The sequence below is a fragment of the Pseudophryne corroboree genome, chromosome 5 (assembly GCF_028390025.1).
Source record: "Pseudophryne corroboree isolate aPseCor3 chromosome 5, aPseCor3.hap2, whole genome shotgun sequence".
NCBI lineage: Eukaryota > Metazoa > Chordata > Amphibia > Anura > Myobatrachidae > Pseudophryne > Pseudophryne corroboree.
This window is the reverse complement of record NC_086448.1, coordinates 210838716-210858898: the sequence shown is the minus strand read 5'-3', so window position 1 is coordinate 210858898 and position 20183 is coordinate 210838716. Positions and strand designations below refer to the sequence as shown.

At 41.4% G+C, this 20183-nt stretch overlaps 1 protein-coding gene across 4 annotated transcripts in view; it reads right to left on the bottom strand.

Moving 5' to 3' along the window:
* ZEB1 (zinc finger E-box binding homeobox 1) overlaps positions 1-20183 on the bottom strand; it is a 244780-nt gene that overhangs the window by 50800 nt on the left and 173797 nt on the right. For all 4 annotated transcript variants that reach the window (XM_063922067.1, XM_063922066.1, XM_063922069.1 and 1 more), the window contains exons 4-7: positions 13938-14099; positions 9250-9452; positions 4049-4154; positions 269-2019 (exon numbers count right to left, since the gene is read on the bottom strand). In XM_063922067.1, the coding sequence (XP_063778137.1) occupies positions 269-2019; positions 4049-4154; positions 9250-9452; positions 13938-14099 (2222 nt within the window). The remainder of the gene's footprint in view (positions 1-268; positions 2020-4048; positions 4155-9249; positions 9453-13937; positions 14100-20183) is intronic.

Here is a 20183-nt window from a genome sequence, read left to right as displayed (position 1 = left end):
AATACCAAATCCCTGAAACGATTTTCCCAGCTGCCTTTCTGTGTTTAATTATATGACTATTGCTCATCATAACCAGTGTAATTTGGGAAAATTACAATTGTTTTGTGACCATACTCTTCTTGCTCCATTTTTAAACATTTCTCAAACTACACACATTGGTTCTTTTATATACTAATTCTGGTGCAAGATATTGCAGTAGGAACTGTTTATGAAATATTCATATTACAGTGGCTAAACTATCGATTCTATATAAAATTAGGAACATTACCTGACTTCCATTAATCTGGAGGCTCTTTTGTTGAGGTTCTAGAACTGAAGGTGCAGAAGTGGTGGCATAAGTATATGTCACTTGAGGAATCAAGATAGTCCGTTTGTTGGCAGCTAGCGCTCTTAGACAGGGCACACTGTTCTGATCGGTAATGGCAACAATTGTGGGTAACTGGGCAGTGAGTGTAGGGATAGCAATGTTTATGGGATTGGCACTTGAGTTTAAAATAAGAGCTGGCTCCGTTGTTATGACACTGTCTGTTTGCATTGGCTCTTTTTTAACACAAGACAAGTTCAAGGGTTCTTCTTGAAGGGAATAAACACTGCTCTGGTAAACGCTAGTTATGGAAGGTCGTTCCAACACATTTCCAAGCTGCTTTGGTAAGGATAAGTCAAGAGGTTCCGACTGCTGCTGTTGGTTGCCTTGTACCTCATCTGAGTCTTTCAAAGAACAGAGGTTTAGTGGTGAAGGAGAGGTTGTGCTGCTTTCTGAAACATCTACAGCCACAGGTTGAGAGGGTTCATTTTTGGGGAGATCCTGTGAATCATTCACACCATTTTGAACTTTGCTACCATCTCCCGATTCAATATTCTCTTCAGGCATGATACCATTTTGTTCAGGTTTTGGAGAAGATGACCTGGAGGACTGAACAGATATCTGTCCGCTTTGCATTTTTTCAAACCATTTCTTTACCACATCAAGCGGTAGATTTACTGAATCTGCGATTTTGGAAAGCTCTTCGGCACTCGGCTGTGCATTCAGCGCATAGTAAGCTTTCAGGAGAGATAAGAGATTTTTTAATGGTGGTTGGCTGGGAGTAAGATTCCCATCGACAGTATCCACAGAAGATGACTCAGCCTTATCAGTCTTGTTACTGTCAGGAAGCACAACGCTCTTTTTCTGATCATAGTGCTCAAGTTCTTGAAGTGCATTTGGGTCTTCTGGATGATCATCACAAGGCATGCAAGTGCTCTCTTCAGCAGACTTTGTGTCTTTCTCAGTCTTGATAGTCAGATCTTCTGGTAATTTTTCAGTTTTGCAAATTTCCACTGGGGCTTCTCTTTTTAAGTTCTGTGGAACAATCTGCAGCTGGCTCGGCTGCTCTAAACTGTAATTTATGATTATTTTGGTTGTACCATCTTGATCAACCAAAGGAAGACTAAAAGCTGAAATAACAGAATGACCCGCTTGCTGAAGTGTTGCAGAGGTGAGAGTCCCTTGTTCTTTGGATGCAAGACTTGCATGGTTATTTTCTAACACTTGTCTGATTACATTTCCATCCACGGCCATCTTTAGAACATTTTGAATGTCACTAAGATTAATACTAATAGGTGATACCAGGCCCATAGTTGGTAGAACAACAGCTTGTACTACACCCTGAGGAGAACTGGTTGCCTGAAGAGGGTTAACACTGCTAAAGATCCCATTCTGCAGAGGGGCTGAACAATTGATTCCTGATGCAACCACTATGGGCTTAATTTCATAATCCACAGGTTCAGTCTTAATTTGGTTAATTGGAAGTTGTTCCTGTAAAGGCTTGTTCTCAATCTTCTGTCGAATGGGTGGTCGTGCTGGGCTTCCAGGGGATGCAGAAAGTGATGGAGAAGAACACTGGGGGGTCTTCAGACCAGAACGCGCTCGACCGTTAACTGGAATTACTCCAATACATTTCTTACTGCTTATGTGGGAACTGTATGACCCAGAATGGGAAAATCTCTTCTTGCAGTTTGGGCATTCATATGGCTTTTCTCCTTAAATAGAAAAGTTAATATGTCAAAAACAATACTCACATACTAATTTATGGCCTACAAACATATAAACAATATTATTAAGTATTGTTTAATAAGTTCTATATTTTTTACTTGCTACAGTTATTACAATTTCCACAAAATGCACCAAATAGATGTGCATGAAATCTGGTAAAAAAGTGTAACGGATCATCAACTACATAAAAAAAAGCATTGGGATTGCAAAGATCTTGTACATAAATGACTTAAGTATTGCAGGAAGCAATCCTATACATTTACAGTGAAAGATAAAGTAACTCAGCATTCATGATATTATATATATATATATATATATATAGATAGATAGATAGATAGATACATATAGATATATATATAGATATACACACATATTCAGATTAGGTGTTATGGGAGTAAACAGGATATTTGATATAATCAATCATCAGATACATCACAAGTAGAATTAACTTTTCTCAGTTATGAAATGGTTTACTGAGAAAACACAGCTGTAATCTAAAAGAGTGTGTATTGGGATCCCGGTGGTCAGCATTCCGACTCTGCGCTCCCCACACTGCGGGAATAGTCCCTACTGGTTGGCATGCCGACTGTCGGGATTCTCAGCGGGTGGGATGTAGGGGGACGTAATAAGACTGCCAGTCTCCTGACCGCCGGTCACATAACTGCATTCCTTCTAAACTCATGCTTGTTTTACACTATAAAATGACATGCGCAATCATCTCTACCAAAATTATTATAAGGTGATACTAATATCTAGGCAGAATTGCCCTCTTGCACTATCATATACTCTATTATGAAATTGAAAGCACCTGTAAAATCAAAAGTGACTCAATATGTGCAGCCGTAATTCAGAATATAAATGCATCCTGTGCACAGATTCAACAATCATCATCATCAACTCGCATCCAATTTAATTAGGTGCAAAAATGACATCTTATAGCTAATGTAACCCAAAACAGCAGTCATTTCACAGGTACATGACTGTGTATGGCCACTCTATGCCAGTCGTGCATTAATGCCGTTGCCCGCCTCTCCGTAGCAGTAGCTCGGCTAATGGTGGTCATTCAGAGTTGTTCACTCGCTAGCAGTTTTTAGCAGCCGTGCAAACGCTATGCTGCCTCCCACTGGGAGTGTATTTTAGCTTAGCAGAAGTGCGAACGAAAGGATCGCAGAGCGGCAACAAAATAATTTTGTGCAGTTTCAGAGTAGCTTCAGACCTACTCAGCGCTTGCGATCACTTCAGACTGTTCAGTTCCTGTTTTGACGTCACGAACACGCCCTGCGTTCGCCCAGCCACGCCTGCGTTTTTCCTGGCACACCTGCATTTTTTCCAACACTCCCTGAAAACGGTCAGTTGACACCCAGAAATGCCCTCTTCCTGTCAATCACTCTGCAGCCAGAAGTGCAACTGAAAAGCTTCGCTAGACCTTGTGTGAAACTACATCATTCGTTGTAATAGTACGACGCGCGTGCGCATTGCGCCCAATATGCATGCGCAGAAGTGCCGTTTTTTTGCCTGATCGCTGCACAGCGAACGAAAGCAGCTAGCGATCAACTCGGAATGACCCCCCATATACAGTATGTGAATGATCCCTAACCACTGAAGAAAGTGAAACACATGCCTCTAGTTCACACAATGCACAAGCAGGCTTAGAATTAGGCAATGAAGCATGTTCATACTACACTAATTCGGAAACTGTGCATGTTTGCTTAAAATCCTCAGCACTTATGACTGTGTGTGAATTACACCTACTTCAGCTTGGCCTTTCTGCATTGACATTTTCAGTGCCTCTTTTTAAATGGTAACTGCATCGCTCATTGTTACTTTTTGGGGAAAATTCTAATCTCTATATTCAAAGAGCATATTTTTATCATCTTAAAACGTTAACACAGTTTAGCAATATTTATATAGAGACACTGCACACAGATTCTTTACACAACCGTATTATACAGTATATTCATAAATTTCTACTATCTTCATATGGCAAACTCGAAATCCAGTTTTCAAAGTACCTACCACTGTGGATTCGTAAGTGTTCCTTTAGATGATGTTTGTATTTGAAAGCTTTTCCACATTCAGTGCATTTGAATTTACGGTTTCCTCCAGACTGTGTTACATGTCTCTGTGAGATACAAAATATGGATCACTAATAGCTATACAATACTTAGGCATGAATGCTTGCAATTCATAGAGATGTGAGCCAGTCTATCAAATTGGAAACTATGCCATACACTGATCTGGATGAGCAGATGGCAATTATAAGCAGCTTAATGATCAATACAAATAAGGGGCTGAATCAATCAATAGAAAATGTTGTGTTTTACCCACACTACTGGGATAACCAGAATATAAAAGAGAAACACAGGAGTATTTCCAAGCAATTACCGATCTAAACAACTTTACCTGAAAGACAATGGTTGATCCCTTGATGTCATCTGAGAAGACAGTGAAGACAGTTGGTAATGTGTAAGTATGTATGTTGCTACCTGTCATGTATAGATATCACACTGGTTGTTTTTACCCTGTATTGTCAGAAAATTCTGTATTTGCGTGTTGTACTGTAATTTGCCTGCACAACGCCACAGACACGTTGTGGTACCAAATAAGCAAATAATATTAACTATAAAGTAACTTTCCAACATATGTTTTGACATACAGATTACTACTATTACAAATGTAAGTTAGGGAGGGAGAAGATTGGGGTTCTTAAATGTTTCCCTTTCCCCCCAAGTCCACTGTATGAGTGCCATCCTTAATTCTGCACTCTCGTTCTCTAGTCACAATCACTGCTTCTTCCAATCATGCCGACTGAACTTCCTTAATATCTCTAGGATCAGGTTCTTTCTCACCCTGGAAGCCACTGACCTTTGTGTCCTCCTGTCCCCTAGAATGTAAGTTGTTGGGAACAGGGCTCTTTCTCCACTTTGTATTCTCTACATGACAATGTAATTTGAGCATTGTAATTATGGTTATTTTTAAAGTTATATGCTTGTCTGTATTAGCTTGTACTTATGTAAATTGTTGTATGTTTCACTCATATGCATGGTGCTATGGAAACCTTGTGGCATCATATAAATAAAAATAATAACAATGACATATTTGATGAAAAGTTCAGGTTTTATCACTTTGGGGCAGCTGTATTAACTTGGAGAAGGCATAAGGAAGTGATAAACCAGTGATAAGTGCAAGGTGATAAACGCACCAGCCAATCAATTCCAATATGTAAATTAACAGTTAGGAGCTGATTGGCTAATACATCTGCCCCAGTTTTAGCTACTAGTGTATACTCAGTTGAGAAGAGAATTCGTTCTGAGGCAGTTCAATATGCAGCACTTTCTACTATTACATACTGTATGTGGGTTTTAAATATGATATGCATAACAATTGGGGGTTCAGGCATGCATATGTAGGGGCAATGGGCACAATCAGGAGAACTGGAAGAGGCACTATTCATCCTAGTAAGTGACTAGAAAAGGCTGCTAAATGAGGAGGATTATCACACACAACTGATGGTGTTAAGATTATATAAACCTGATTATAGATCAGATGCCTATATAGCTGCAATCATTTGTTATACTGTACAAGCTCAGCCCAAATGAGGTAAAAGATAACACTGCACAGGAATCTGTGACTAAATATGTCTGCGGTTGTAAAACATGGCCAAGGCTATATAATTTTTTCCCCATATAAATACACCACAGTGATGTTACAGAATTTGTTATGGAGGGTGAGCTCACTTGCTGGCGGTGCAGTCGAAGGCTATGGATGGGAACTTGCTGTGGCGGGGACAAACCGGATGTCAAATGTGCCCACTCTTCACCAGGGACACATGTAAGTAGGCTGTGGACTGTGCAGCAAAACACATACAGGTTGCTATCCTCCGGATCACCCAGCTAAGAAGTTGGTGACTTAAGAGCCGCGAAACAGCGAACAAAAATGCCAGAATGGTCAGCACTAGTTCAGAAATAATAAATGTGCCAGGATCATAAACACAAGAGAGATGGTCAGGAAACAATCTGGGTGAGAATACCAGACAAGCAACACTAAATGAAAATATGTTGCACTGCAACTTTTAAACCTGCACCGCTGACATCAGCAGGAATAAACTTGGCATGTGGCTGCATGCCAGGTAGGTTGATAAATGGACTGCAGAGGTGCTGATGAATACCTATGCTGGATAGGAGTATGCTGGGAAATACAAACAATGGTATATAACCGTCTTTTTCATCTACTGAATAAGAAGCTCAAATGTACTCTTCAATCTTTTCTGAATACATATAATTTCACTTCACACTAAATATATATGTTCGGCACCATAACTTTATTAGAAAAATATGTTTGCAGAAATATTACATGAAAGACCCTATTACTATGGGCAGAATTTCATCTCAATATAGGATTTCCTAAACAAAACAGTGCTGCCGCCATGGCAACATGAATCTATTTGTAGCTAGGTGGGAAATCAACAACTTTCTCAACCACATGAGACGTTCGGAATCATTATATTGATGATATGGCTCTAAAGTCACATAGGAACAATTCCTCAAATTTATCAACTCTAATAACTAAAAAAATAGAATTCTGTTCACATAAAAGTAAGGAGAAACTAATTTTCCTGGATCTGGAAATCTTTGTAGAAGGGACCATCTTGAAACCCAATACTCATCTAAAGGAGGTAGAATACAATAATTTCCTCCTTGCAACTAGTAATCATCATCCTATTAAGTACATAATATTTCAGGAGGTCAAGATTGTAGACTGAAAAGAAACTGTACATGCCCTTCGACTCTCAACATTCAAACTGAGAAACTTAAAGGAAAGTTTTTTTATAAGTGGACGTACTAAAGAGAGAAGAATTGATTTAATAAAAGACTGCAAAACCAACAACTGACTTCAATGTAAAAAATTTTGCCCAATTTAATAGTAATACAAACACTTTCGAGAAGATCATTAAAAAACATTGCATTGTGCTTAGCCTGGAGGCAGATATCAAAACTATTTTTTAGAAAAAAATAATAATATACAAAAACTTAGAAGTTTTAGAAACTTTCTAACTATTTCTAAACATATTCAAACCCTCGGAAGAAGATTAGAACAGGACTAAATGAACAAAATAATTACATTTCCTCCTAAACTATATAGCAGGCGGTCCTCAAGGCACACTAACAGTCCAGGTTTTAGTGATATTCATGCTTGAGCACATGTGACTAATTTAGCACATTAGTTATTTTGATTTAACCATCTCTGCTGAAGCCTGGATATCACTAATACTTTGACAGTTAGTGTGACTTGAGGACCGAGGTTCGGAATGCCTGCTATATAGGATGTAGAAATTACCTGGAAAAAAAACACATTTCTGCTTCCAGCCATTTTATCATTGCATACAAAACTGAAATTCTGTGGCTTACAACACGTAAAGCCAAATTGGAAAAGTGCGGAGCACAAGCAAAGCCATATAGTTTTACCTGTTCCTTTCTTACATAGCAACTTTCCAAAATGGTTCTACTACACCATTCTCTTACCTTTTTACATTTGGGTCCACTTTTACATTTCAAACACTTTTTATTCACATTAATAGGTAGTGCTATTCTCTTCTATTATACTATACTCAATTGCTGTGGCCAAAGTTCACCAATAATTTCACCCATTAATACATTATGTATATTTCCCCCTTTATTTCCCCCTTCCTTTTCTATATATATATAATATATATATAGAAAAATAATATATTAATATATATATATATATATATATATATATATATACACACACATATATATTGTCTACTTTATTATCTTTTCTTAAATAAACAATTCTCGATTGTGACCTAACCAATAAATTCACTTATATACATTATGTATATAGCCCCCCCCCCCCTTTTTTTTTTACCCCTTCCTTTCGGGTTTTTTTAAATACTTTTTTCTTCTTTTGACTTTACTCTTATTTTTAAATTTTATTTTCCCTTTTTAATTTTTAAATGCACTTTACTATTATCTAACACTCCATCTATTTATACATTCAGTTTTCCATCTTATATATCACATGCTTAAATACTGTATCAGACCACTAGACTGGGCTAATATACAGTACATATCATAGCCTATGATTTCCACATATTCAGGCACAAGGGAATACATTACCTTAAAGTATACTTTTTAATGCATAATTTCTATAATACTTGCGCTATATATGTAGTCATAACTATTTTATTTTAATGATTTCCTCAACGCTTCGTCTCCTCCCTAGAAGCGGACTGACAGGCAGAGGCGATAGCATTTTCTGCGCCCCACTTCCCCCGCATAAAATGTGGGCGCATGCACAGGACGGATGCTTCGCATGCGCCCGAATCTTTTTCTAAAAAATTACAGTTGGATCGCACACTGCGATCCAACCTGAATTAGGCCCTACAAATGCCAATTCACCTTGGTGTGCCGAGTTATATCTCCACTTGAGTACTTGATTGACCCTCTCAATCTTTCCAACAGGGATTTACAGCAGACAAATTTAAATTTTATTATCCAGCTGTTTACAGAAGGCACTCCAGAATTTTAAACAAATTGCATTTGCTGGTCAGATATTCAGTAGATCGTGGAAAGGGAAGGTTTGTTTAATTCAGAAGTTTGCTAGATAGATGTAGTTGGTTACTCCCTGAGACATCTTAGAAAAACAAAATGACCCACTGTAGATGACTGTGAAATCCATAGATAGTGGAAGATTGCTAATACTGTCCACAGTGATATCAGACCGCTGTTTTTTTGCACTGGGTAGAGTACAAGACCATGAGACTTTTTGTTTTCTTTTGAGAAATTTTATTTTGGGTGTAAGTGGAGAAGTCTGAGACACAACTGTTGCCATCCATTTTTAAATGGGGGAGACAATAAGTTCTGATGAGGAGTTCAAGTGTATGATCTCCAAACAGAGGTAACTTTATCACATCCAAATCACAGTAAATAATCCATACAACAGAGATAAATGATTCTGCAGCACAAAACAACGTAACCACAGTTGATATTGCTTCACCAGCTTTGCACAGATTATTTTGCCAGGACATTTGTAGAATGGTTAAACCATTGACAATTTAGGATATTTAACATACTTCTGTATACTAAAGTACACATTTATCCACTACAATTGCATTTTCATGTTAGTAAGATGTGCAAAAGAAACATTTGAACAAAATAATGAGGATCTGTACTTGAAAAATCTTCCTTACATACCTGATCTTTTCCTGACTTGTGTGATGTCATATGACGGTCAAGCTGGGTTCTATAAGCAAAGGTATAACTGCACATAGAACAACTAAAGTTATCTTCATTCTTCTCGTGCCGATATTTAATGTGTTCCTTCAGTGACGTATAGCGCTTATATCCCCTATCACAGTATGGGCAAGTGAGGAGCTGGGAAAATGCATCAGGAGTTCCTGTAAATGAGATTATGCCATTAAACACCAAGTAGGTGTGCCAAGAATCAGCATTTGTAATTCATTAAACTCCTAGTTCAAGCAAATAATATCATTCTAAAACACATATAAAATGACACCTATGTAGGGGCAGAAGCGGTCAATAAAATCTCCTTATCATTAGTTTAAAATTGATCTTTTAATTTAACATTTACATCTTCTGCATTTTCAGATGCCCGGTGCTACTGAGCCACTCCCAGAGGTGTAGCATGCAGTCTTTTGCTTTACATTTTGCATCTTATTCGCATCGCAGATGCAGCCAAAACTGCTCACAGTGCACCAGAGATGCTGGGCTGCACCTATCACCACACAGGAATTAGTTTTACACATGAGCAAAGTCACAGGTGATGCACAAGAGAATTTGTTGTGCGTCACAGCACTTCGTACACAGATTCAGACTCATTTGCTGAAATTTGTACAAATGTCGCACATCATATTCATCAGTGTAATCCAGCAGTGTAGTGTTGTTGCTTCCAGTTGTTTTATAGCTGCAGATAAGATGCACATTCTGAGTGAAAAAGGCACATGGTGAGGGCGAGTTGCCCGGGACAAGAGTGGCTGTTTGGCATGACTGAAGCCACGGAGTATGCGGACACTACTGTCATTTTTATAGTGAACTATGTATGTGTAAAACAAACAACATAGAAATAGAATAGCGTCATCTTAGCCACTTCCCCCTCTTCACAGACCTACGTTTGGATCAATATGTTATGGGGGAGATAATGTTAAATAGTGCTGTAACGCCACTACCCACAGCAGTCATCTGCATCTCCACTAGGGAACTCTCCTGGAGGGGTAAATGCTAGCGCTGGAAAGAATCATGTGGCCTCCTTGTGTCTCTTCTCTTTTCGGAGCACTTGTGAGGCAGAAGAGGTGACTGAAGAAAGCTGTCATGGAGTAAATATAATTAGTATGAAGTCCATCTATGAAAACCAACAAGGGTACTCTGTATTGTGTGTGCTGTTTTTATTTATAGTCTCTCCCAATAGAAGGAATATTGGCATTTCACGGGTAAAGGGGCTGACTTTGACTCAGATAGAAAGTGTCTGTGTTTGCCTGCTGCCTCGAAAGCCTGATATACTACATTATGCTAATGCGAGTTTCCGTATGGCTAATAAGAGGATCGGCGCGGTTACAAGTGGTTATTGCACTACATCACTGAGAACAGGTCCTATCGATTCACTACAACTCACAACTACAAAGAAGTGGGCATATTTCTTTTTTGTCAGAAAACCCTTTTCCTGTGTCCCAAGCTTACATCTCTACAAATATGAGCAATATTATTAACCTGATCTGTAGCATAGCTGTGGAGCTGTGAGTGCAGCAATCAGAGTGCAGCATTTTCTACCTGCCTCCAACCTGCAGTCAGACAGTGAAAGGCTGTCAGCTTGCTGATTGATGGATGTTGGAGTTATCCAGCAATCAGAGTGCTGACATTTACTGTATGGAAGTATGAGGCGAGATGTGAAGAGACGCTGCAGAACCAAAGGAGGGGTAAATTATGATTTTTTATTTATTCCTGTGAATGGGTGGGTAGGGTCCCCAGTGCATTGCTTTGCCCAGGGCCTTCAGTGCTGCTAAAATGGCCCTGGTGAGTGGAGATTGAAACGGGTGGTATTCATGTGACCGCCGGTCAGCTGACCGACAGTCACATGACCTCCTCCGTGAGCCCGACGGCTCACTATCCCGATGGTCGGCATGCCGACCAACAGGGACTATTTCCACTCGTGGGTGTCCACGACACCCATAGAGTGGGAATAGAACCCGTGGCGACCGTAGGTCGCCACCGAGCCCGCAGCGTGGCGAGCGTAGCGAGCCCGCAAGGGGCTTGCTGCACTCGCCCCTCCCCGCCGGGATCCCAGCGTCGGTATGCTGCCGGGATCCCGGCGTCGGTAAGGTGACCGGCGGTCAGGAGACCGCCGGTCACCAGTACTACACCCATTGAAACAAAGGGTTAAATGCTATAACTCATCCTTATAGTAATCACTTCCTTCTCACGCCATCATCATAATTCAATGTATATGTATTACAATCTACTTTCAGCTGTGGTCTTATTCAGATGTGGACGCTAATGCAAAAGCAGCTGCAATCCAGAAAGCTTAATGTACAAAAATATGTTAATGCTGCTGCCGCCTGGAAAGGCCAATGAGGTGCCCACTGGCGGCCTCGCTAACATCAGCAACTGCGCACACACACACACGTATTGTCACGCAGAATGGCTATGGGAACTGAGATGCCGGCACAATCTGCCCTGCTCCAATCTATAGAAAACTGACAAGCACTACTAAGGGGAAGCATCACTTGAAAGAGGGGACTCCCTTCTTTCAATTGTGTGGTTATGTCATACTGGGTGCATGCCACATACCCTGGGGGAGGTGTGCAGAACTTCAGATGACACTACCTAAAAATACTCCCTTGATGCCGTGGGTGCCTGCCCCTGGTACATGCAGCACTGAAGGAGAATAACCTAGTAGGACATAACTCATAACTCTCCCCAAATCAGGGGCCTAATTCAGAGCTGATCGTAGATGTGAGAAAAAACGCACATCTACGATCAAAATCTCTGACATGCGGGGGGACGCCCAGCACAGGGCTAGTCCACCCCGCATGCCAGGCCTCACACCCCCCTTCCTCACAGAGGTGTGAAAGCATTGCACTGCGAAGGCAGGCGGCGAACCGCCATGTGTTTGGTCGCAGCGGCTGTGTGTGACGTTGCGCAGTCACCATGGCCTGCCCCACAAACAGTCCAGACATAGAAACATAGAATTTGACGGCAGATAAGAACCACTTGGCCCATCTAGTCTGCTCCCTTTTTTTTTTATCCTTTAGGCAATCTCAACCCTTTTTGAACCTTAATTCTTTGTAAGGATATTCATATGCCTATCCCAAGCATGTTTAAATTGCTCTACAGTCTTAGCCTCTACCACCTCTGATGGGAGGCTATTCCACTTATCCACTACCATTTCTGTGAAGTCATTTTTCCTTAAATTTCCCCTGAACCTCCCCCCCTCCAGTCTCAGTGTATGTCCTCGAGTTCTAATACTTCTCTTCCTTTGAAGAATGTTTCCCTCCTGAACTTTGTTAAGACCCTTGATATATTTGAAAGTTTCTATCATGTCCCCCCTTTACCTTCTCTCCTCCAAACTAGACATGCCTTCGCATCTCTCTGTGTGCGCAAGTGCAGTGCGGCTGCTGCGTGTGTGCACACCACACTGGGCTTCAGCCTGCGATCACTGCCGCTGCAGGCTCCAGGATCTAATCCACCAGACAGTGAGACTGTATTGGTTATATCGTTACTGGACTTATGAGAATGCAGCTTAGGAAAGTATGACATCACTGAATAACTTCTTACATATTTCCTGTACTAATACAGACAATAACTTTTATCCAAACATAACCAATAATATATTCAGTAAGAAGTTTTTCTCTCCAGCTAACACTGTTACATACAGTACTATTAGATGTAGGCAATCAGGCATGTTATTATTTACTGCACACATATTATTGGGGGGATTTATCAAGGCATGGAGAGAGATAACGAGGAGAGAAATAAAGTACTAACCAATCAGCTCCTAATTGTCATTTTTCAAGTACAACCTGTACAGTGCAGGGACGTGCAGTGAGGTATATTTCTCAGGTGGCACTGGCCAGTACCAGACAATATATGAGCCCAAGGATTCACATGGGCATTATACACAGGTACAACAGTATAGACTCCTGGAAATTTGGTGTGTTTTGATCAGAGATCTGCAAAAAAGATAGTCAGGGGAGGCTGTGTCTCACCTGTCATAGACTTTTTACTCCAGAGTTATGACTATAAAAATGATTAGAATAATAAAAAGAAGATATGTCTAACATATTCTTAGTAATCTTCTTATACTTTATACAGTCAAAACTCTGGAACAAACATTAGTATAACAGCAAAGGCTCTGCCTCACCCCACCGCACATCACTGGTATAGTGAGAGTTAGAAGCTGATTGTGAAGTGCTTTATATCTGTGTCCATGCTTTGATAAATACCCTACTATGAGAGAATACAATTTATTTATTACCAGTTATTTATATAGCGCGCACATATTCCGCAGCGCTGTACAGAGAATATTTGCCCATTCACATCAGTCCCTGCCCCAGTGGAGCTTGCAATCTACTGTATATTCCCTATCACATGTACACACAGACACATTAACGCTAGGGTTCATTTTTTGTTGGGAGCCAATTGACCTACCAGTATATTTTTGTGTATAACAAACCAAACCAAGAACTATGAAGGCTTTGTTTACTGTTAATGGTACTACCTGGCACAGGTGACATCTGAACATTTAAATGTCTAAAGGAGCATCTCAGATGTTTATTATAACATGCCTAATGGTTCCAGCTGTTTTTAAGCACTGTTCAATTTTTTCATCAGAAACAAAGCCTGGACCGTTTCCCATGCCATATAATTACCATTTTCATCATGGCCAGTAGCCTCTGGGGTGCCTTGCCTCTGGTCATCCTCTGGAGCTTCCGGATAAATGACAGCCGTATCACCTTGCTGGAGGAACTCTTCCACATTTGGATCATGGTTTTGTTCATTTTCTACATCTGAATCACATTCTTCATCATGCCCTTGAAATAGAATGGAGATTACAAATTGAATTTCAGGTTTCAGACAAATTTCTTCAAATCTCAGTTGTTAAAGAACTCTAAAACCTTAAACCCAAGAGCCTTATATATAGTTGCAGAGCATTGTCTTGCTGTCTTGCAGTTTTTGCACTGCACTTGCTCTAAAAATGTGCCCGCACAAGTGTAGGCTATGCTACCGGAGAGAGGCGAACTGGGTTGTGATGGAGCTTTCTCATATATGTATAGTTCACTGAGGGCATGTATACTTGAAGTGAAGGCCATGCAGGTTTACTGGTAGACTTACTAAAGCTTCTATAGGGGAGAGTGGGGTAAGATGAGCCACCTCTGTATCTAGGCAACTGTACACTTTTGTTGTCATGTGGCCATAAATTTAGGAAGCACCCGTCATTTTTGCATGGCTGCGGTGGAGAGAAGCACATGGTAAACTGGTATATATTTTTTTTCACAAGAAACTGTTTTTTGCATGTCAAATTTAATTTTCTACGTCAGGTATAATGATAGTAATGTCAAAGCAAATGTACCCAGGTCTAAAAATATACATACATACATACATGTTGGTGATTTCTTATTAACCCTTACTAGTTTTCACCTGTGTGCTGCCCTGGGGTAGCCAACCTGTACCGACGTGATGGGGTCCCGCACCCAGACCATACCTAGTATTAGGGACCCCCAGTGACAGAGACGCCTTGCCATTCGGCCTGGGGGCTTAACCCTATATCTGCAGATATACGCAACTAAGATCTCTGTATTATCTGATTATTATGTAGTGTTATTTTTCACTCAGTGTGCATTAGGGATAGCAAAATGTTGGTGATTTGCCTATGTATAAAACCATGACTATCATTTAGCTAAATATTAGCCTGAATTATTAAGCTATAGTATGCCTTTTTTCCAAAATAGACTCTGTGTGGTAATTTGAGCCAGTTTGAAACTGAGGGCTATTAAATGAGCGCAAGATTTCTCAGAAGAATCCGGGGAAGCACCGGCAAAGAGAGGATAATTATTTGTAATTATTTCAACAAATGGGGAGATTTATCAAAGCTAGAAGAGAGAGAGAATGGAGAGAGATAAAGTACTAACAAATCAGCTTCTGTCATTTTACAGCATGTTTTTGAAAAATGACAGTTATGAGCTGATTATTTCCACGTTTTAATAAATCTCCCCAAAAGTGATTTGCTGATGACGCTACCTCAGCCTGAAAAAGCTGGAAACGGTAAGGAGGGAGCAAAACGTAATATTTCCCTGCATGATGGGTGTAATGTTGAATAGCCGTTGAAATGCCAAACAGATGATGTATGAAAATAATTTCATTGTTTAAACTTTGGTTGGATTTATATTGTTTAAAGTTACCTTTAAGAAAATAAATAAAGACTATTAGGAAAAGGAAAAGGCATTATCATTATTTTTTTAAACTATGCACATGTTTAAACTTGAAAAAGTCAATTGGTCAGTGTCACGATTTTCAGATGGATTGATGGATATTTACCCATACTAAGGAGTTCACTAACCCAGTGCAGACACGCGGAGTCCCACGTGCTGGTGGTGTTTGCCAGAGACCCCTGCAAGGAGGTTTGGGCTTTGTTGTACCCAACACGCAGGTTGCCTGGGTTTCCTAGTTCAGGAGCTGGTATACATTGGAGACAGGACTGAAGCTGGATGTCAGGCTGGATGACGGACTGGATGTCAAGCTGGGACCAGCTATGCTGGATACCGGTATAGAATCAGTAATGCATGAACTGAGGTAGAAAGCTGGAAAATTGTACACATTATAACATAGGCTTGCAGCAGGAGAGTGATGTGTGCACTATTCCAAAGGAAGAATGCAACTGATTATAAACAGATATGAACTGAACTCAGTAGAACGTGGAAACTGCAGGCAAACACACTGGTGCTGGATAGATGGGACTCACAGGTGGTAGCACAATCAGGAGAGAGCCACAGCAGTACTAAGATGCAAGCTTGTAAACAAGGCTGTAGATCTCTGGAGCAGATTTCAGCAGACTTGGAACTTGAATACACTGAGGATGTCAGTAATCAGTAAGGTGCAGCTGGAGCCTGCACTGAGCTGAGAGACAGGTAACAGGTACGATTGTAGCATGGAAATACTTATACTTAGCTCATAAGATACACAGTGAACTCAGGAGAAATCTGTAGTTTGGATAGCTTACAGGAAGGAAACCCAGCTATACAGAGGCACAGGTAGCAAACTAGGATTTACAAACTTTCTGCAAACAGGAGCCAGGAACTAGCAATGTAACTTATTGCTCTGGCAGTGAGTTGGAGTACTGGAAGGAATGATATAGGAGCTGCAGGTCACATATTAACTGCCAGAGTCAGCTTACGCAAGAAGCACTCTGACTGGAGGAGATGCATTCAGTTGACAAGAACCAATATGGTGACATCCATTCATCAGCTCCACAACACAAGTGCAACAAGGAAACCTGACCTGCAGGACAGGCAGCAAAGGTAAGTCACATGATGAAGTTCCAGAGTGTGACAGTACAGATACCTCCAGATGGCTAAATATACTGGGGTAAATTGAGCCACGAGACCACTTTTTGTCATAGATTAATTCTTATCATTTCAAATGACAGGAAACATCCCGAAATAACGGTAGATATTTTAGTTTTTCTTTTTTCACCTTTGTCTTTGCCTAGGGGACAACATAAATAAAAATTGTCTCCTTTTATTCCACTCTACCTTAAATTAAAACAGGTAGTGTTGTTCATAGCAACCAATCAGAGTCTATCGTTTTCTAGGATGCAACAGAGAAATGACAGCAAGAATCTGATTAGTTGTTATGGACAACAGCTCCATTTTTCATAAGAGGCTTTAGCAAATCTACCCCTTAGATGCAAGCAAAAATATGCTTTTATGTTTGTATATATTCTGCACCTAGTATTGTGAAGGTAGAAGTGATGATGAGCTTGTAGCAAACCAGGGACATATACTATAGATGCAGAAACTATTGCATCTCGAGCTCTGCATATAGGCAAATATATTAATATCTTACATACACGGTTCTTTAAGAGCAATGTATAAATCTGATTTACTTTCAGCTCTGCATCAGGCCCAAATGTCTATATTGAGTGCTACTACCACCATTCACAAATATAAGTGGAATCGTTCCCATGACTTCACAGACCTTGGGATGTTTGAGATGTGTTTACATTTGCAGTGAGTTCAAGTTATCATTCTGTTTGATCAGTCATTTCAGCCTGAGAGAGATCTGCTGCCTGTGTCCTTCTACAGACAGACATTTGCTATACATAGCAAAAATCTTTCTCAACAAACTTCATATTAAATGTCTTCTGAAACGTTTATACATATATTTGTGATTGGTAGCAGATTTCCACAAGGCACCTCACAAATTAGAGATCATTCCCTAATGAATTCCTGGTATATTTTGTATGTTAGTGAAGATAAATGACTATCACACAGCGTCGGATTCGATTCGGCACTCTGCTCTCTGCTATAAATTATATTGTTGGGGGGGCAGGAGGGTACAAGGTGTCAAACACACACAGGGGGCCACACACCACGCTGAGGAGGGTAAAGGGTGCTTCACACACATAAGGCAGGTGATACATGGGGCCACATACAGGGTGGTGGGGGCCAAGAGTATTCAGTACATGATTGTGGCAATTAAAGAGGTGTTACATATCACAGAAGACCCCACTGTCTCTGACACAAGGTTCTGTAAGTTTAAGGGAAAGAAACCTGAGGTAATGTTTCCTCCCTCTCATGACCGATGTCAACTGTAACATAACCCTTATGTAAGCAACAACTATATACAAGTCTTGCAGAGTTTCCGCACTGGGACGGGCGCCCAGCATCCTCTACGGACTAGGAGAAATAGATTTACCGGTAGGTTTAAAATCTTATTTTCTCTTACGTCCTAGAGGATGCTTGGGACTCCGTAAGGACCATGGGGTTTATACCAAAGCATCCAATCGGGCGGGAGAGTGCGTATGACTCTGCAACACCGACTGAGCAAACGCTAGGTCCTCATCAGCCAGGGTATCAAACTTGTAGAATTTAGCAAAAGTGTTTGACCCCGACCAAGTCGCCGCTCGGCAAAGTTGTAATGCCGAGACGCCTCGGGCAGCCGCCCAAGAAGAGCCCACCTTCCTAGTGGAATGGGCCTTAACCGAATTTGGTACCGGCAATCCAGCCGTAGAGTGAGCCTGCTGAATCGTATTACAGATCCAGCGAGCAATAGTCTGCTTCGAAGCAGGATCGCCAATCTTATTGGCCGCATACAGGACAAACAGAACCTCTGTTTTCCTAATTCTAGCCGTCCTGGCTACATACATTTTTAAGGCCCTGACTACGTCCAGGGATCTGGAATCCTCCAGGTCACTTGTAGCCATAGGCACCACAATAGGTTGATTCATATGGAACGAAGAAACCACTTTAGGCAAAAATTGCGGACGTGTCCTCAATTCAGCTCGATCCACATGAAAAATCAAGTAGGGGCTCTTGTGTGACAAAGCCGCCAATTCTGACACTCGCCTTGCTGACGCTAAGGCCAACAACATGACCACCTTCCAGGTAAGAAATTTCAACTCAACCTTGTTAAGCGGTTCAAACCAGTGTGATTTTAGGAACTGCAACACCACGTTCAGGTCCCATGGTGCCACTGGAGGCACAAAAGGGGGCTGGATGTGCAGCACTCCCTTTACAAACGTCTGGACTTCTGGAAGAGAAGCCAATTCCTTCTGAAAGAAAATCGAGAGGGCCGAAATCTGTACCTTAACAGAGCCTAATTTCAGGCCCATATCCACTCCTGTCCGTAGGAAGTGGAGAAAACGACCCAGATGAAAATCCTCCGTAAGTGCATTCTTGGTTTCACACCAAGACACATATTTTCGCCAGATACGGTGATAATGCTTAACCGTCACCTCCTTCCTAGCCTTTATTAAAGTAGGGATGACCTCATCCGGAATCCCCTTTTTCGCTAGGATTCGGCGATCAACCGCCATGCCGTCAAACGTAACCGCGGTAAGTCTTGAAATACAGAGGGCCCCTGCTGCAACAGGTCTTCCCTCAGAGGAAGAGGCCAGGGATCTCCTGTGAGCATCTCTTGTAGATCCGAGTACCAGGCCCTTCGAGGCCAGTCTGGGACAACGAGTATCGTTTGTACTCTTCTTCGTCTTATGATCCTCAACACTTTTGTGATGAGAGGAAGAGGAGGAAACACGTAGACCGATTTGAACACCCACGGTGTTACCAGAGCGTCTACTGCTATTGCCTGAGGGTCCCGAGACCTGGCGCAGTACCTCCGAAGTTTTTTGTTGAGGCGTGACGCCATCATGTCTATTTGAGGAGTTCCCCAAAAATGTGTTACGTCTGCAAAGACTTCTTGATTAAGTCCCCACTCTCCTGGATGGAGATCGTGTCTGCTGAGGAAGTCTGCTTCCCAGTTGTCCTCTCCCGGAATGAAGAGCGCTTACATGATTTTCCGCCCAGCGAAGGATCCTTGTGGCTTCCGCCATCGCGACTCTGCTTTTTGTCCCGCCATGGCGGTTCACATGAGCCACTGCTGTGACATTGTCTGATTGAATCAGAACCGGTAGGTTTCGAAGAAAACTCTCCGCTTGTCGAAGGCCGTTGTAAATGGCCCTGAGTTCCATCACATTGATGTGTAGACAGGACTCCTGGTCTGACCAAAAACCCTGACATTTTTTTCCCTGTGTGACCGCTCCCCATCCTCGGAGGCTCGCGTCCGTGGTAACCAGGATCCAATCCTGAATTCCGAACCTGCGACCCTCCAGGAGGTGAGCACTTTGCAACCACCACAGGAGGGACACTCTGGTCCCTGGGGACAGAGTTATTTTCCGATGTAAGTGCAGATGGGACCCGGACCACTTGTCCAGAAGGTCCCATTGAAAAGTCCTTGCATGGAACCTTCCGAAGGGAATGGCCTCGTAGGCCGCCACCATTTTCCCCAGAACTCGAGTGCATTGGTGAACTGACACCGTTTTCGGTTTTAGCAGGTCTCTGACCATGTTCTGTATGTCTTGGGCTTTCTCTATTGGGAGGAAGACCTTCATTTGTTCCGTA